This window comes from Globicephala melas, chromosome 2 (genome assembly GCF_963455315.2).
Source record: "Globicephala melas chromosome 2, mGloMel1.2, whole genome shotgun sequence".
In the NCBI taxonomy this organism is placed as follows: domain Eukaryota; kingdom Metazoa; phylum Chordata; class Mammalia; order Artiodactyla; family Delphinidae; genus Globicephala; species Globicephala melas.
This window is the reverse complement of record NC_083315.2, coordinates 61,136,600-61,152,244: the sequence shown is the minus strand read 5'-3', so window position 1 is coordinate 61,152,244 and position 15,645 is coordinate 61,136,600. Positions and strand designations below refer to the sequence as shown.

At 41.9% G+C, this 15,645-nt stretch overlaps 2 protein-coding genes across 3 annotated transcripts in view; one reads left to right on the top strand and one right to left on the bottom strand.

Moving 5' to 3' along the window:
• Positions 1–1,584, top strand: part of REC114 (REC114 meiotic recombination protein) — a 126,245-nt gene extending 124,661 nt beyond the window's left edge. The window contains exon 6 of the mRNA XM_060294016.1: positions 970–1,584. Within this exon, the coding sequence (XP_060149999.1) occupies positions 970–1,134 (165 nt within the window). The 3' untranslated portion in view covers positions 1,135–1,584. The remainder of the gene's footprint in view (positions 1–969) is intronic.
• Positions 1,234–15,645, bottom strand: part of NPTN (neuroplastin) — a 55,790-nt gene continuing 41,378 nt past the window's right edge. Inside the window, exons 5-9 of one of the 2 annotated variants that reach the window (XM_060294015.1) lie at positions 13,086–13,219; positions 10,683–10,956; positions 3,696–3,705; positions 2,774–2,848; positions 1,234–2,240 (exon numbers count right to left, since the gene is read on the bottom strand). In XM_060294015.1, the coding sequence (XP_060149998.1) occupies positions 2,788–2,848; positions 3,696–3,705; positions 10,683–10,956; positions 13,086–13,219 (479 nt within the window). In that variant the 3' untranslated portion in view covers positions 1,234–2,240; positions 2,774–2,787. Of the gene's footprint in view, positions 2,241–2,773; positions 2,849–3,695; positions 3,718–10,682; positions 10,957–13,085; positions 13,220–15,645 lie in introns of both variants that reach the window. The other variant, XM_060294014.2, reaches the window with a different exon arrangement.

Here is a 15,645-nt window from a genome sequence, read left to right as displayed (position 1 = left end):
TATTATAGATAGTTCTTAGAGAAATGTCAGTTGTATACATATATACCAAACCATGCCATGGAAAGGGTAGAAACCACCTACCTAAGTAGAATTAACATGAGGAGAGAATAAGAAGGCTGAGTCAAAGGCCCAGACGTAATTGAACCACGTACAGAGCTGGAGCCATCTTCGTCACGTGGGACTGTGGATCCAATGTCACCTTATCTTCCAAATAGCCAAGCTCAGTCAGACTTTTATTTGAACTCTCCTAATATTTAAATATTGGCAGCTTAGTCAAATGGTGTTAAAATACAAGTTACCAAAGAAGGCATACAAATGTCAAATAGCATGTGAAAAACACACATTATATGACGTTCTGGAAAAGGCAAAACTATAAGGTATGGAAAACAGATCATGGTTGCCAAGGGTTGAGGGTCTGACAAGAGCAGGTAGCATGAGGGACTTCCTGGGGGTGGTGGAAATGTTCTGTCTTGATTGTGGTGATGGATACATGCCTCTACTTGTCAAGCTTCATGGATAGGACCAGAAAAAGCGAGATAATTGTGTCCTTGGGATGGTCAGTTTGTGACCTCTCTGTATTACATTCAGAACCCAGTTTCCATATGATGAACTGCTCACACCCATTTTTCCACCTATAAGGTGGGAAGGATGAAGTAAGTTAGTGGCGTCCATTCATCAACAGGCTTTATCAATCAGTCCACAAACTTATCAGCACCATACTCTTCACTGAAGCAGAATCTTAACTTTGCAAATCGTTTCATTAATATACTTGAAATACCTAAGGATACAAGTTTATCTCACTTTGTATATTTAGAAACATTATGTAAAGGAACTCTGCAAAGCTAATTAACACTAATTTTTGGTGTCTATTTCCCAAATCTTTCCTTAAGGCAAAGTTTGTGTTCTATTATTCAGGCTGTTGCTTTCTCCTGTAATCTCTAATAAACTACTCTTCTGGAATCCCCACAGTCTCTCCTGGCATCAGAGGAGCTGCCCGTGGTCTATGAACAATCTGCATGGAACACGGAAGAGTTAGGCCCCTTTCTACGCTTGTGCCTCATGGATCAGAATTTCCCAGCATTTGTGGAAGAGGTGGAAAAGGAACTAAAAAAGCTGACAGAGCTGAGCAACTAACATTCTATATACATACAGAACTGAGGAACTTCAGTGCAATGGAAAAAATGCTTCCTCCTAAGACTAGAGAAGATACTAGAATAAAGAGTATTATTCCAACACCTTTTATCAGTTTTATTTTTAAAAACAGGTGAATCCACTTTTTTATACATCATTGCACTTCAACAATTACACAAAACACAAGTACATGCATCTACCATTACGCACCGTGTGAGAACCCTGCCGGGTGTGAAAATCTACACTCAATCAATGAAAAAATACAGTGTCAACCTCAAAGTATAACTAGTTGCATAGAATACCATGCTGTAACATTTCAAGGTCATTGAAAACAAAAGGTAAATTATAAAAGTTTGCCTTAATTGAATGTACAATCAGGTTCAACACATCAGTGCAAAAGGATCTAAATTTACATGATTTAACAAAAGAAAAAATAATCACTTAAAAAGCAATCATACATATATACTGCAGTTCATTACATCCATTCAGTGGACTGTTCCAGCTTCTTATCAAAGTCATAGGTTAAGCCCTTAAAATTATAGATTTCAGTTTATATTACTCATCTTTATGTACCAGAACTGAACAGTTTCCTCATCTGACAACATACAGTAAGGAATGAGTATCAGCAGCTTAAAAATGAAACAAGCATTTATTTTATTTTGGATTTCTCCCACCCCAAAAATATAAATATATATATATATTTATATACTGTATATATCTGTAGGTTTTGCTGTACTTTACAAAAATGTGTCACTAGATGGCAGCAGTGCATTTTAGAGCTTTGCCAATTTAACAGCTGCATTAAGTAAAAAACGGTGCATGCATGATCTGATCCTCAGAGGACCTTTTTACTTCTATTTAAATATTCTACCAAAGGGGGAAAAAAAAAAGCAACATTCACAGCACATCAAGCCCAAAATAGTTTACACCTTCTACACTGAAGCATTGTTTAAAATGTACCTGGCTAGGTCACCCTTACAGGAGAGGCTAAATAAGGCATGCTTTAGACAGTCATCATGGTGCTGCTCACTTGAAAGGGAAAGAACCAAAGAGGTACAAGCAGAAAATTTAGCAGGTCATGTTGCCACCAGTTTCAGGAACCTAAGGATCTGTGAAGGAAGAGTATTTAGAAATTAGAATATGCACTATTACTTAAGACTACACCAAGTGCCTATAAAACAAAGCTTTGGTTCAAACAGCATGCTCAGGGATGCGGTGAGGAATTCAGATCTCCACGTGCCTAACCAGAAGGTACTCCAGCCCAGCTGTCCCTGGCCACCATTCTTGCCTTGCCCTCAGAAGCAAAGTGGGACCAACTGGCCTCAGAATAATCCACCTAAGGTGACAATTTCACTTTTACCTCTTTTTAAAGATGTAAGTAAAGTGGTAAAGTGATGTTTTGAAACATCATACATACTCTGAAAAGCATTTATGTAAATAAGTGAAAGAGCTCAGCTGAAAATCTTCCTTTCCAGCTGCTATACTGGACAGACAACTTGTTCCACCAGTATTGGCTGCTCTTGAAATCAACTAAAGGATCTTGCAACATAACACCAACTACTGAAGAATTTTTAATAAGGTCAACAGAGGCACATTCATTTGAATATAATTTTTTAAAATTTCTAAAGAAGGCCATACTTACGTTACAAGTAGTACTTAATTTGTGTTTCTCTGGCGCAAGTTTTTATCTTTGTGATTGTTGGTAGAGTTGGTTTTCCTTTGGAGGAAAAATTGCATTTACAAGAGTTAAACTCAAGGTCAGTAGCAACTTTTGAAAGTATAACACACGGAAATACAGGGAGTCTTCCACTTACTGCCATCCCTGGTATAGTAAGTTTTATTGCACAATATTAATACACAATTAATATTCCTGTGTAAAGTGCCTACATACCTTAAATTAATAGATCCTTTTGACTCCCAAGGCAGACAATATACCGGTAACTTTCCCTTTGACTTGTAAACTATAATTACTATAAAGGTGAAATAGTAGTTTTTTCTCTACTCAACACCACTGTCTCTTCTCAAATGATAAAAGATACTCAATTATATACAGGCAGTGCTGTGCCCTCTGGCACTTAATAATTTGGCCACTGTTTGCCTGCCTCTGACTTAGTCCCCAACTCTAGGAGATTCTGCTAATCTTGGATTGATTCAAAATTTGCAATTTTGTCTCTTGGATACACGCAATTTAATGGAGCCAGGCAGTTTATCCATGCTACAGTCGAGCTTGAAATTAACTTTAACAAAACCTGAAGTCTCAGATATACTGGTGATTTACCCCACATTATCAATTTAAACATATGGGGTGTGCAAAATTTTAAACATTTTTTTTGCATGGTATTCCACTTTGTATTGCTACTAAAAAAACTGTACTGCCTGTCCTGGGAATCAAATGGCAATCAGTCAACTCTCAGTCGACTCCATGTCTGGCTAAGAAGTCTACACTGCAACACTGTTTCCACTCACTGTCTTCCCCTACAATCTTAGCTAGCCCTTTGATTAAACGGCAAATACATAATAACCCAACCAGAAACTACTGAATCAATGTCGAATAAACTACTTACATTGGCCCAGCTGGTTCATCGTCTACACAGGTGTTCAGGTTTTAATAATCCATTGAGAGACAGAAGAAGAAGGGAGAAAATTGTGAGACTCCGCACAGGGATTAACAGAACAGCAAACGGCAAGTGGCAAACATGGCTATTCATAGCATTTATTCAAGGCCATTCCATCTGGAGGTGCAAAACACTCATGGAGTTATTATTTCTAGATTCAGGTTTTTAATGGCAGGTATGTTGTTTCAATGATTTTAGTTAACACTTTGAATGCTTGTCATGAAAAACTGCAACTGTAGCGGACAGATAGGCTGCAATATCATTATACTCATCTTGTCCCCAAGTTCCAGTGGTTCACTCTTAAGTAGATGAGAAGACAAACCAACATTTCAGTTGTAAAATCCTGCTGTTTGTTTTCTTGTGGTGAATGCATGTATAGTTTTGGCTCAATCCTGCAATGCAGATGGATGTGTAATCTATATGTTTACACACATCCTCACTTCCCCAAAGGACACTGTTCTTGCTGTTTTGTTATCTTTAGGAGAGTCTTTAGTCTGGAGAATGAGATAGAGGAAGCCACAATGGTTCAACCTAATACTGGGTCAGACAGGCTAGGCTATGCCAGCAACAAGTGTAGGTAGACCAGAGGATGTTCTGTGACAGACCAGGGAAAGCTGAATGGTGCTGACATCCCTCTAGAATAGACTTCAGATAGAAAAACTGGCTCACTCTTGTGCCCTGGCCAAAACCAGAACCCAAACCCAGATGAGCCATGAGTTATCTTTTTTCTTTTTAATCGAAAAGCTTACATTATCTGAGTTTAGGTGCCTTCTTAAATTGGTATTTTCTGATTCTGATTTGTAAGTTTTTCCTTCCTGTTTCAACTAAGGGCAACTTGGTCCCCTTTAACCAGGGATATGTGTGTGTGTGTGTGTGTGTGTGTGTGTGTCTGGACACACACACACAGATTTTTTTTAAGGCCCACAAAGGTGGGGAAAAGCAAGTTAAGTGCTCTTAGTTTCTTTTTATTTTACAAACGTCAGGTAGACTAAATGATTTAGAACTGAAGGCTTCTAGAAAAACTCTCAGCAGGATTCCACAAGGGGGCTTGGTGCACATGAAGCAGTTATGGAGATTACAGTCTCAGTGTAGGCATCTGCAGGAGCACACGTCAGGAGTAATGTCTGTCAGAGGGAGACATTGCTCCACCTGTTCCTTTGAGGCAACGGAGAGGCAAAGCCACCGCCAGCACACACAGTGACTGGAGCAAAAAAAGATTTCAAAAAAAAGAAAAAAAAACAAAACAAAACAGAAACAAAACTAACCACAAACCAGTGACTTAGCCAGAACAATAGGCTAGCAACACACCAGTGTCCACAGGATTCTACTACTAACAATAGTACACTATCGAACAGTACAGAGAACAAACTTAAGACTCAGACACCCAAGACATCTGTGTACTGTGTATACAGTGGAGATATACAAAGACATACCAGGTACTGAGACCCACGAGCCCAGCCTAGATCCTCCCTCACCACAACACCCTAACGCTCTCAGCATCCTGGCCAAACCAGCTCAGCTACATGCTAGGAACTAAGCACTTCTGGGACTTACAGGAAAGGACACAGGAGCAAACTTAGAATATTTTTAGTGCTCTGGCTGTGCACCCGAAAACACAAAATTCTAAAGCAAGGTAGCTGATTCAAGAATATCACCAATCTACTCCCAATTTTAAGAGAAAAAAAGGGGAGAGGGAATCGCGATAGCCAAGCTAATCTTTTCAAAGCGTGACACTTCAGCACTAACCCAAGCACTTCACACCATGAGCTTTTCTTTCTTCAGTAATTGGGATATATGTACGCCCTGGTGTCTGACTAATAACGTCATTTTCCAGCCCAACAAGGCGATAACGTGCAAAGGGCTGCATGAGGGGTTTTAGCAACAGTGGCTCTGGTGTAGCTGCCATGCCTGCAAGTGGGAGCAGTTGCTGTTCACATTTGTGCCTACGTCTCACGAGCCCCTTCATCTCTCTCCCCGAATCCACTTCCACATTTATAAGGAACAAAGAGCAGAGCCTCAAGTCTCCCACTTTCCTGGACTGAATCACTATCTGCAGCACCACTCTCCCTTTACAGGTCAAACAAAAACAACAACTTGACCTCTAACAAGGAAATCAGGAGAGAGGGAAAGAACAGAACTACAGATAAAAGGTAAGAAAATGAAAGTAAATGAGGATTAAACAGCAAACTGAAATCCAAATTAGTTGTGAAAGTGAATGAAGTAAACTTGAAGAAAAGTGTTAACATTATGAACTGTGCATCGTATAGACTGAAGCGGAGATTAAACAAACTCCAAAAGCATGCATATCGCTCACTTACCACCATGTTTTAAGGGTTTGATGCAATTGAGGGGGGAAAAAAAAGAAGTCATAGTAACCGACAAATATCAACATACCCCCAAACCCTCAGGGCAAAAGACAGCCGCTTAAACAATGACTGTTCTCTCCAGCTGGGTATTACTCACAGCCACTGACTAGATGAGAGGAAGAGGGCTGGGGGAGAGTGGAAACAAGATGCTTCTGGAATCCATCTTATGAGTGAAGTTCCTGGTGGACCTGTTGCACACACTGATTGATTCAGCTGAATGTTGTCTTCCCAACCGAATGCACTTAGAGCCCTCATTCCCCTACATCGCCTCAGAATCTGGAAGGGTGCTCTGCAATGCCTAGTAAATAACAGATTACCTGATACAACACCACCTCCAAAAAGATGGCTTTAATGTCAAAGTAAGTTGACTGTCTGGTCAAAGCTCCTTTTTCACTGCCTTCATCTCACTGAGGATGAGGATTTATGGTTTCTAAACCCACTTAAATTTTGCCTGATCTCAGCAGAGCAGCATTAAACCCAAAAGAGAGTAACAATTATTTTCAATTTCCTTCCTTATTCAGTCCTATTGTATTTTCTTCCTAAGGTAGCTTGTTACTGACCCAGATGACCCCTGGTTAAGAGACAACACATGTGTTTCACATATCATTTTTAAAAGTCACATTCCTTTTCCAACATTCCTGTCCTCTTGTAAAGCTTCATATGCTACCAATGTTTTGACCATTTAACTGATTTTGGAACATTAGACTAGCTCTTAATTCTAAAGTGTTAAAAAGAGTTTGGATACATCACAGCCACTAAAAATGGTTCCCACAAAACCTCAAGTATCTTTTATACCAGTAACTTAAAGGAAGAGTGCCTATACTTGCTTATAAAATTATCTCCCTAACGTGATAATGGAAAACTCTTTTTGATGCCAGCACTTCTCTTAAATCAGCTCCTACTGTTTTCAATCGAGGTCAGTAAAATGTGCAGCAGAACTGAAGGCCCCAGCAACTAAGCAGGTTCACTCCCGAGAGGCACACTAATCACTCTCTGGGTTCAGTCAGCAGGGAACCAACACACAAGGTGAGCTCCAAACGTATGTCCAGCTGTAAGGTAGATGGAAGGCTAGAGGGATGCTAGTTGTATCTCGTCTTTTTAGAGAATTATCATTTAACATTTCCAGAGAATGTAGTCAGAAGGTGAGTAAACTGAAAAAACAAAGCCCTTACTTGGCTCCACAATTCACCTGTTACTAAAAACATTGAAGGTTAAAGGTGATATGCAGATAATCTACCTACAAGACAACCCACTGGGGCACCAGTCCTCAAAGACACTGTAACAGTGACTGAAAGGGATTTAGATGTAAGTTTCACTTACAAAATGTCCTGAGTATACTCCAGTAGACAAAAAGTCATGGGCCTTTTTTACCCCCTGGAAGCAGCTAAACCTTAACCCTAAGTATTTTCTATGTGAGAAATCTAAAGCAGTATTTGCTCTTCTAGTGAAACATACTCAGGCTAAACTATATAAGTTTAAATTTGTGTTTTTATACTTTTGTATTGTTCCCTTAGTGCTTTTCTAGTACAGCACCGAGTTACCAAAAACTCACAGACTGCCCAAATATGAATACTATGAGTTTTATATGAACTTTTTTCATATAAAAAAAGGTCCAGTGAGTCAGAAATAAATCACTGCTATATCTTGATAATAGTGTATTCATTTGGCAGAGAAGAAGCATGTCAGGCTTATTTTTTTAAAAAATCAATTTTCACAATGGTATAAATAAGTCAACACAGAATTACGAACGGTTGTCTGACAGGTAAAAATTCATCACCCCTAAAACCCCAAATCTGTATAAGGTACCCGCTCATTCATTCCAAAAAGGAGCGTATGCATATATCTATATGTAAATTTGAAGAAGGGCATATGGGAGGAAAGCATATGAAGTGAGTTTGCTCTTGTGAATTGCACAGGAGTTGAGGGGAAACTGGCTAAAGAAGAAAAAGACACGGCATAAGGAAAACTCACGGAGGAACAATCAAATTTTCAAAAAAATTACTTCCAGGAGAGAAGAAAAAAGGGGAGGGCAGGACTAGGGAGGAGTCTGAGAAAAAGAGGCAGAAAGACAAAGAAGAAAACTATGGGATGGAAATGCTCAAGCAAGGGCATGTGATAGAGAATGGAGCCTGGACAGTGCTGGCTGTCAGGAGGGGAACAGAGAGAAGGCAAACATTGCAATAATTCCAGCATCCCAGATTTTTTGCCCCAATTCAATAATAACAACAAAGTAAAAGCTGCTTGCATTACAGTATTCTTCTAAGACACTAGAGCAAGAAGGTTTTACTTTGCACTTACCCTGCAGTCATCTCTTTTACATAGGATTCATTCACTGCCTATAATAATTTATCTTAAAAGAGTATTTTCCCTCCAGGAAGCTGTTCAGATTTGCTGGCCACAGGTGTCTTGTATAACTCGTCCCCATTTGTGTTCAACAGCCATGGAGCTCTTAAAAAAAAAAAAAAGCTGCTTTCCCTGGGCAGGTGCCTGCACTTGTCAGATAGAACCAATACTAACCATTCCTCAAATCTAACCTGACGCTCTCTTCCACATATGCTGGGATAGCAACCTGGTAAGTGAAACGGCTTCCTGCAAAGACAACAGGAACCTCCAACAGGGACAAGCTAAGCCAATGTGTCACTCTGCCAAGAGAGGGGCAGCCAGCCTTGTCTTAAAGTAAAGAGTCAGGTTTTGAAGCCCATTTTTACCTTTTCCTACTGACTTTTTGCATCTCAATTTTTCCAAAGGGAAAGCTGAGAAAGGCGATATTTAGCAAAGCAAAAGCATTCAGCCCTTTTCAGGAGTGAGGCATGACTGCTCCTAATAAGCCAACGCTGAAAACACACTGACAGGCAACTCTCCCCCTCTACTCTCAGATCTAGACATAGGTACTCAGCCTTGGAAGTCCTAATTTGCAACAAGAAAGAGAAATTTAGAAAAGCATTATGCATATATGAAAATCCTAAGAAAGCACTTTTGCTTCATAGAATAGCAGTTCTGTGGACCCAAGAGAAAGAAAGTAAAAATCCCAGGACACTCTTATGTTGCAGGGCACAAGCCCACGTATTTACAAAGGCCCATCTGCTTCCAGCTGACGTCCATCCCATTCCTCCATCTAGTTCACTGGTGAATGTACATTTGGATGGAAGTCCACCAAGTCTCCCCACATACATCGCTAGTGTCACCAAATAACCTTTTCACCAGCCTCACTATAATACTCGCTCTACCTAGTGCAGGCAGAGAGACTTAGGAGCTGCTGAGAAGAAAGGAAAAGAAGGCGAGGTGGCTGCTGCTCTCAAACATGTCCTTCCAGAGACTCTTGAGCCACTGGCATGCCTTCAGGGCTGCGCTCTTCCTGAGGGAGCACCAGACCTCCCTTAGCATTCTCTGCTGACACACATGGCTGGCACTGGGTCCTGGCCAGCCACAGGGACACAGACAGCTCTCTGGGGCAGGGTACAGCACCACAGTGCACAAGCACAGGCCCAGAACAGTCAGACTAGAGTTGGCATCCTCCCCATCACCCAAGGCACTGAGTTTACGTGCATACCCTTCCAGTCCAATCAGTGACAGGCAAGTGGTGGTGATAGTTGGCTGGCCAATTAATTTGTTTTCGCTGATGCTATTATAGGGTAAGAGGATGGGGCTGGGGAGCTAGTGAGGAATCTGAAGTACTACTGGTGCAAGTCTCCATCAGTAGTCCCCCCCACATTATAATCACAGGGTTAGAAATAGAACATCCGTAACAAAAAACATAACTTCCAGGACCTTTTCTGACTCTAAGCATGTCTAACCATCTAAGATTCTTATTCTTTCCAATGCCTAACAATTGGCTTTGGTTCTGCTGCTATTATCCACTCCCTTCTGGGACGCTGGGCCAGCTTGAGGGTGCCACGTCAGGCAGGGACTCCAGGTGTTACTACTTAGCTATCTGTCTTAAACTGGGGATGGTAATGCATCAGATGCTCTCCGCCATTCTTGTCTGTGAGACAGACAAAAAAGCCAAATGGCAGGGGCCTGCTTCACCACAAACCTTGAAAACCTTCTGAAGGGACCAACCAAGGGAACCAAAAAGTGGCTTGTTCCAATGGCTTTTCCCAATAAGAGTCTGACTGGACTAGGGCAGTTACCTACAGGGGCTATACCAGGCAACCATGTGACAACCAATTAGATACCTTAAATCTGCCTGAAAGGCCAGGTGGCCTGCGATCTTGGGGTGGCTTCTAGGCTTGACTTGGATTCTCCTCAAGCTCAATCTGCCTGATGATCTGTATTGAAGGAGGACAGAGCTGAACAAAGAGACTGACAACTGCCCATTCCCCACAAGGGGCCTGAAGGGCAGATGGGACTGGGGTTGGAGAACACCCACATGGAGAACAGAGCTAATAATTATAGCTCAAGGTGGCTAATCTTAGGGGTAGGGGGTGAGGAACCAGTATAAGACTTTTTCCTTCTCTCCTTTTGGGACTGAATCCCAACATTCTTATAGTCCTCTTTGGGTGCTTGGAAACCACCCCACGGCTTGGAAACCAGCCCCAACAGCACAGCTATTTTGTAGGGATGTTCTTACCGTCAGGAACTTCATCTGGCCTCTTCCTCTTTTCATACACAACAATGATCACCACAAGGATGATGATTTCCGCCAGAATTCCCAGGAAGGGCCAGAGTGGGGCCAGGTGGCTCCGTACCCTGAGGATGGTGACAACGGAGGCAGAGCCAATGGAGTTGGTAGCATTACATTCATACTCGCCAGGATCTTCTGTGATCTGCAGGTTTGTGATGCTCAGCTCAGTGTAATTCTCCCTATTGATGATGATGAAGCGGCCAGAGGTATTGACAATCTCCTGCTCAGAAGCAGATAAAGTGATAACACACAAAGATCAGAGTAGGTGAATTAGTGCCCAATACAGGGCAACACTAACATCCTTAGCAAGACACTGGACGGGATCAGGGAGCAGTGTCTAGTACCATCTTTGTCCAAGGGACTTTGAGTACTTGATCACTGACTGCCCTTCAATCTCAACAACCAGTCAACAATCTTCTAGCAGAGCCAGGGTAAAAGTCTTCCCTGCTGTTGGTCCTCTGGACTTCTCCAACTTGTATGAAGTGAAGGGAGGTCCTACCCTGTAGACCCAGAAAAGACCAACTCAATTTAGAAGATGCTGCTCCAAACACCAGGTAAGAAACCGTAACCAGGCAGAGGATGGAGAAGGGGTGTGAGCTCCATGGTCAGGCATGTATCTCGTAACATCAGGCCTATCTGATGCCTTCAGAGTCAGCATATCTACTTCACGCTTGGTGAATTCTGCAAAGTCTCCCTAAACTTCCTCTAGAAACAATGTTAAGAACTTGCTCCTGGTCAGAGTGGGGGAAATTCGTAACTTCCACTTCCTTTCAGAATTACAGGGTTAAAGGAAAGTTTATTCAGTCAGTCAACAGATATTTACATTAGCATGTTACATGTTTTATATCCTACCTAAGGGGAAGGTGAGATAGAAATGGAAAAGCATGACACAAAAATGAACATGGAGATTGACCTCAAGAGGGAACCAGACCCCCAAAGGGTTAAAGGGACGTGTAAGAAGCCCCAACAGAGGGTACGTATAGAGAGAGCCACATTGCACCGAGGGAGTGGACACTGCTGGAAAGAGTCAGGGAAAGTTGGAGAAAAGCTAACATTTGAACTAGGCTGTGGGGGAGGAGAGCTGCTCAAGCAAGACAGGAGTGCTCCAGGCACGTGTGGGAAGGCAGAGGTGAGAGTATGACCAGGGGTTTGGGTGGAGCTGGGACAGGTTTGCAGCACTGATCTCATGGGCTACTAGCAGAGGAAAAATCTGACTCATGTGTCAGTTCTTATGCAGCAACTAAAGGGTAATCAGAAATAGTAGAGAGGAAAGGCAAAGATAATCCCCAGAATGATGTCTAGCTATAGCATAAATCATGTCTGTGTTTGAGTGTGGGTATGACTGGAATGGGAAACTCACAGCCTTCAAAATTAGTTATTCTGTGAAGCTTCAACCCTAGGACTTGAAAAGCTGCCAACTTCTCTAACTCCTGCTCTACTCACTCACTAATTCCATGTTTTTCACTTATGACCTGAGGTGATTAGTGAGTGTGACCTTTGGTCCACAAGCCTTCAAAGGGTATTTTAAAAATACCATCATATGCAAGAAACTTCCATGGTCTTGCCACTAATTTACCTTAGTTAATATGTATAACCTTCCCAAAGAAGCTGGATTAAATGATCTCTAGGGTCCCTTCTGATTCTGAAGACTGGCAGTCAAAGAGGATGCCTGAAAAGTAGACTGCTAGGCATACAAAGCCTGGGGAAGAATGTATGACAGCCCCTCTGATAGAATAGGAGACCGGTCAAGCATTAATCAGAAAGTGAGAGTCGAAAGGTTTGACTCTCCCATACCATCAAGAATCATCCCACAGATTGGAAAAGATGTTTTCTTTGACCTTTTCTGGAGCAGATACTGTCAGATTTCCAATGTCTAAGGCTGCCCATGGGCCTCCTTAGATTGTCTCAATTCCTAATCACTATTTCATGTGTTCCAGGAATATACTATTAATTGCTCTCACTGCCTTGCCTTCCCAAAAAAACAAGAAAAGTACATTAAGACCACTTTATGAGCAATATTTTCTTTGGGATAAATGTATTAGAATAACAGTAAAATTTTAAGATTGGGGTTAGCTCTTCTTGGTGTCTTATCTTGAAGGTAAACAGCCAAATCCTTTACCAGACAGACAGCTTTAACAAATCACGTACAGGGGTTCCATGCTGGTCAGAAACTGCCAATGACCTCCAGATTCATGATGTAACCACCAAGACTCTAGAAAGGGTGACCCAAGCCACGGCAGCCAGTATGGTAGGTTGCAGAAACTAGTCCAGATGTCTAGAACTCCCCAGGAGAAACTCCAGCAACCACAGAGACCCACGTATAGAGAACCAGGGCTGCCTCGTACTCACCATAGGCATACCGTTCTCCTTCTTGCGCCAGATCCACTCTGGGTGGGGGTAGCCAACTGACTTGCAGTACATCATGGCATCCTGTCCTTCATTCTTGTTCTCACTCCGTTTATGGCCAGTGATGTCAGGAGCAGCTGTGAGAAAGAGTGTTGAATACAGTTACCATGGGAGCATAAGCTGAACAGGATACAAAAGGCCCCAACTATTGGCTCAGAGCCCTGCTTCTCCTTTGACCCACTCTCATATTCAGCTTTGATAACATGCATTTCAGGTCAGAACACAGCAATGGAACCACTCCCTTGCCCTAACCTCCCACCCACCAAAGCAGACACCAGGATTACTATATGCGAAGTTCTACTAATAATGCAGGTGGTTCTCCAACCTACTGGAAGAGAGCACAGGTGCAACTGCATAAATTAAGCCATCCTTTAAAGAAAATGCAAACAGAAGCTATTACCTTCTCTGCCAGTCATGGTTTTTTCTTAATACACCTACGTTAGCAATAATTATGTATTGTATCAAATGCCATATATTCCCTTAAGGAAATGAGAGATCCCTGAGATCAAACACCTAAAATCAAGTCCTACTGCAAGGTATATAAAAACAATGAATGCTTGGAGAAGCTAGGTGATGAGTATCAATGGCCAAGCCTCTCCCAGAAAAGAGGGAATGAAGCAAACTGGTCTTCACAAGGGAAGAAAGAAATGAACAGGAAATTCAACCAGCGTCCCAAGAGATTTTATTAACGGCTTAAGAATCTGATTTATACACCTGATTTGCAGTCATCTCAATGAACCCAATCTTAGGGGAATTTCTAGACATGCCAGAAGCTGCTGATTTTCTCTGCTTTTAGGGATAACTTAGAAAGAAATAAACAGCACCTGTGGTTTAAATATTAGATAAGTTTCAAGGATCCAATTAGCCTGAGATAGGGGCTAATTCTTTGAATTTGGCCTTCTTTGATCTTAACTGTATTTTCCACCTTACCGCATCAGTTATACTAATCCAAAAGCAATAAAACTCCAAAAGCAATAAAACTCAAAGTAGGCCAGACGTCACTTTGCTGGCGAAGATGGGAAGGAGAATCAATAGGCCTGGTCCAAATTCCAGTTTTGCTGGTTATTTAATTATTCTGTGCTTGAACTCTATACTCCATTATCAAATGGAGTTATTTCTAGCCGCTGCCTATATCCAGTGTCTTGCATAGATAGATGTCAAAATATTCATTTTGAGACTGTAAAAGCCTGTACAATTGTATTATATCATGGGCTGACCCCATGTTTCCCTTCTGACTGGCTTGGCTTTTCTTGGCTTAAAAATAATCCAACATCCTGCTACTCCCAGACTGTGCTTCCCAGACCACCTCCTGAGGCACCTGGATAGGAAAAGAATGAGCAAGGCCCCAAGCCATTTCCACAACCTGCCAAACTAAGGCCTGCAGTACTACTCAGCATGAGGTGTTTTCTAGATAGGACATTATAAAGGAAATATCTGTTTTTCCAGGCACAGTTCCTCACTACAGAAGGGAATGAGTCAGGCTGGCTCAAATTCCCATCACACCAAATTTCTCCCACAGCCAGTCAGTCACTGTTCAACCTGGTCACCTTCCTCAGAGCTTCCTTCAATCAGTAAATATTAAGGCCCATCTTAAGCACTCCAAGGAAGGAACACACTCCACAGCCATACTTAAACACCATCATGGGGGAGTAGGGAGATACAACAAGCAGAAGAGCTACATTTTGCCTCTAGTTGTGTTTCATTCATTGGACAAACATCTGCTGAGCACTCGTTACATGCCAAATACATCAGAGTGGTAGGGGAAGGCCATTCTGATGAGGTGAATTTTAGCACAGTCATGAAGAAAGTAAGGGCGTAGGCTACATATATCTGCGGGAAGAACACTCCAGGTAGAGGGAAAGGCAAAAGCTCTGAGGCAGAAGCGTGCTTGTTATGTACAAGGACAGCATGGAGGAGTCTGGCTGAAACACAGGGGGACGATGGTAGGAGACCAAATCAGAGAATGGAGCCCAGATTGGATAGGACTTTGTAGGACAATGAAATTACTTTGGCATTTACTCTAGGTCAGCTGGGAAGCCACTGGTGAATACTAAGTGCAGGTATGAAATTATCTGTATGCTTTAACAGGCTCCCTCTGGCTACTATGTGGACAAAAATTGTAGAGACGATAGTGGAAGCAATCCAGGCAAGGGGGAGAGGGTGGTATGGATGAAGGCAGTAGCAGTAGAAGTGAGGAGATTCTGGATATATTTTATAGGTTAAGTTAATATATTTGTTAATGGACTGAATGTGGAAAGTGAGAGAAAAAGAAGTCAAAGATGATCCCAAGGTTTCTGGCCTGAGTAACTGCAAGAATGGAGTTGACAGTTACTGAGATGAGGAAGACTGAGAAGAATTAGCATTTTTTTTCATTTGCTTGTTTTTGTTTTGTTTAGGGATGGAGCAATCATGGTAGTAAAAAACCAGGAGTTCAAAGTTTAGGACATGTTAAGACTTATTTAACATCCAAGTGAAGTTGTTAAGTAGGCAGCTGAATATCAAG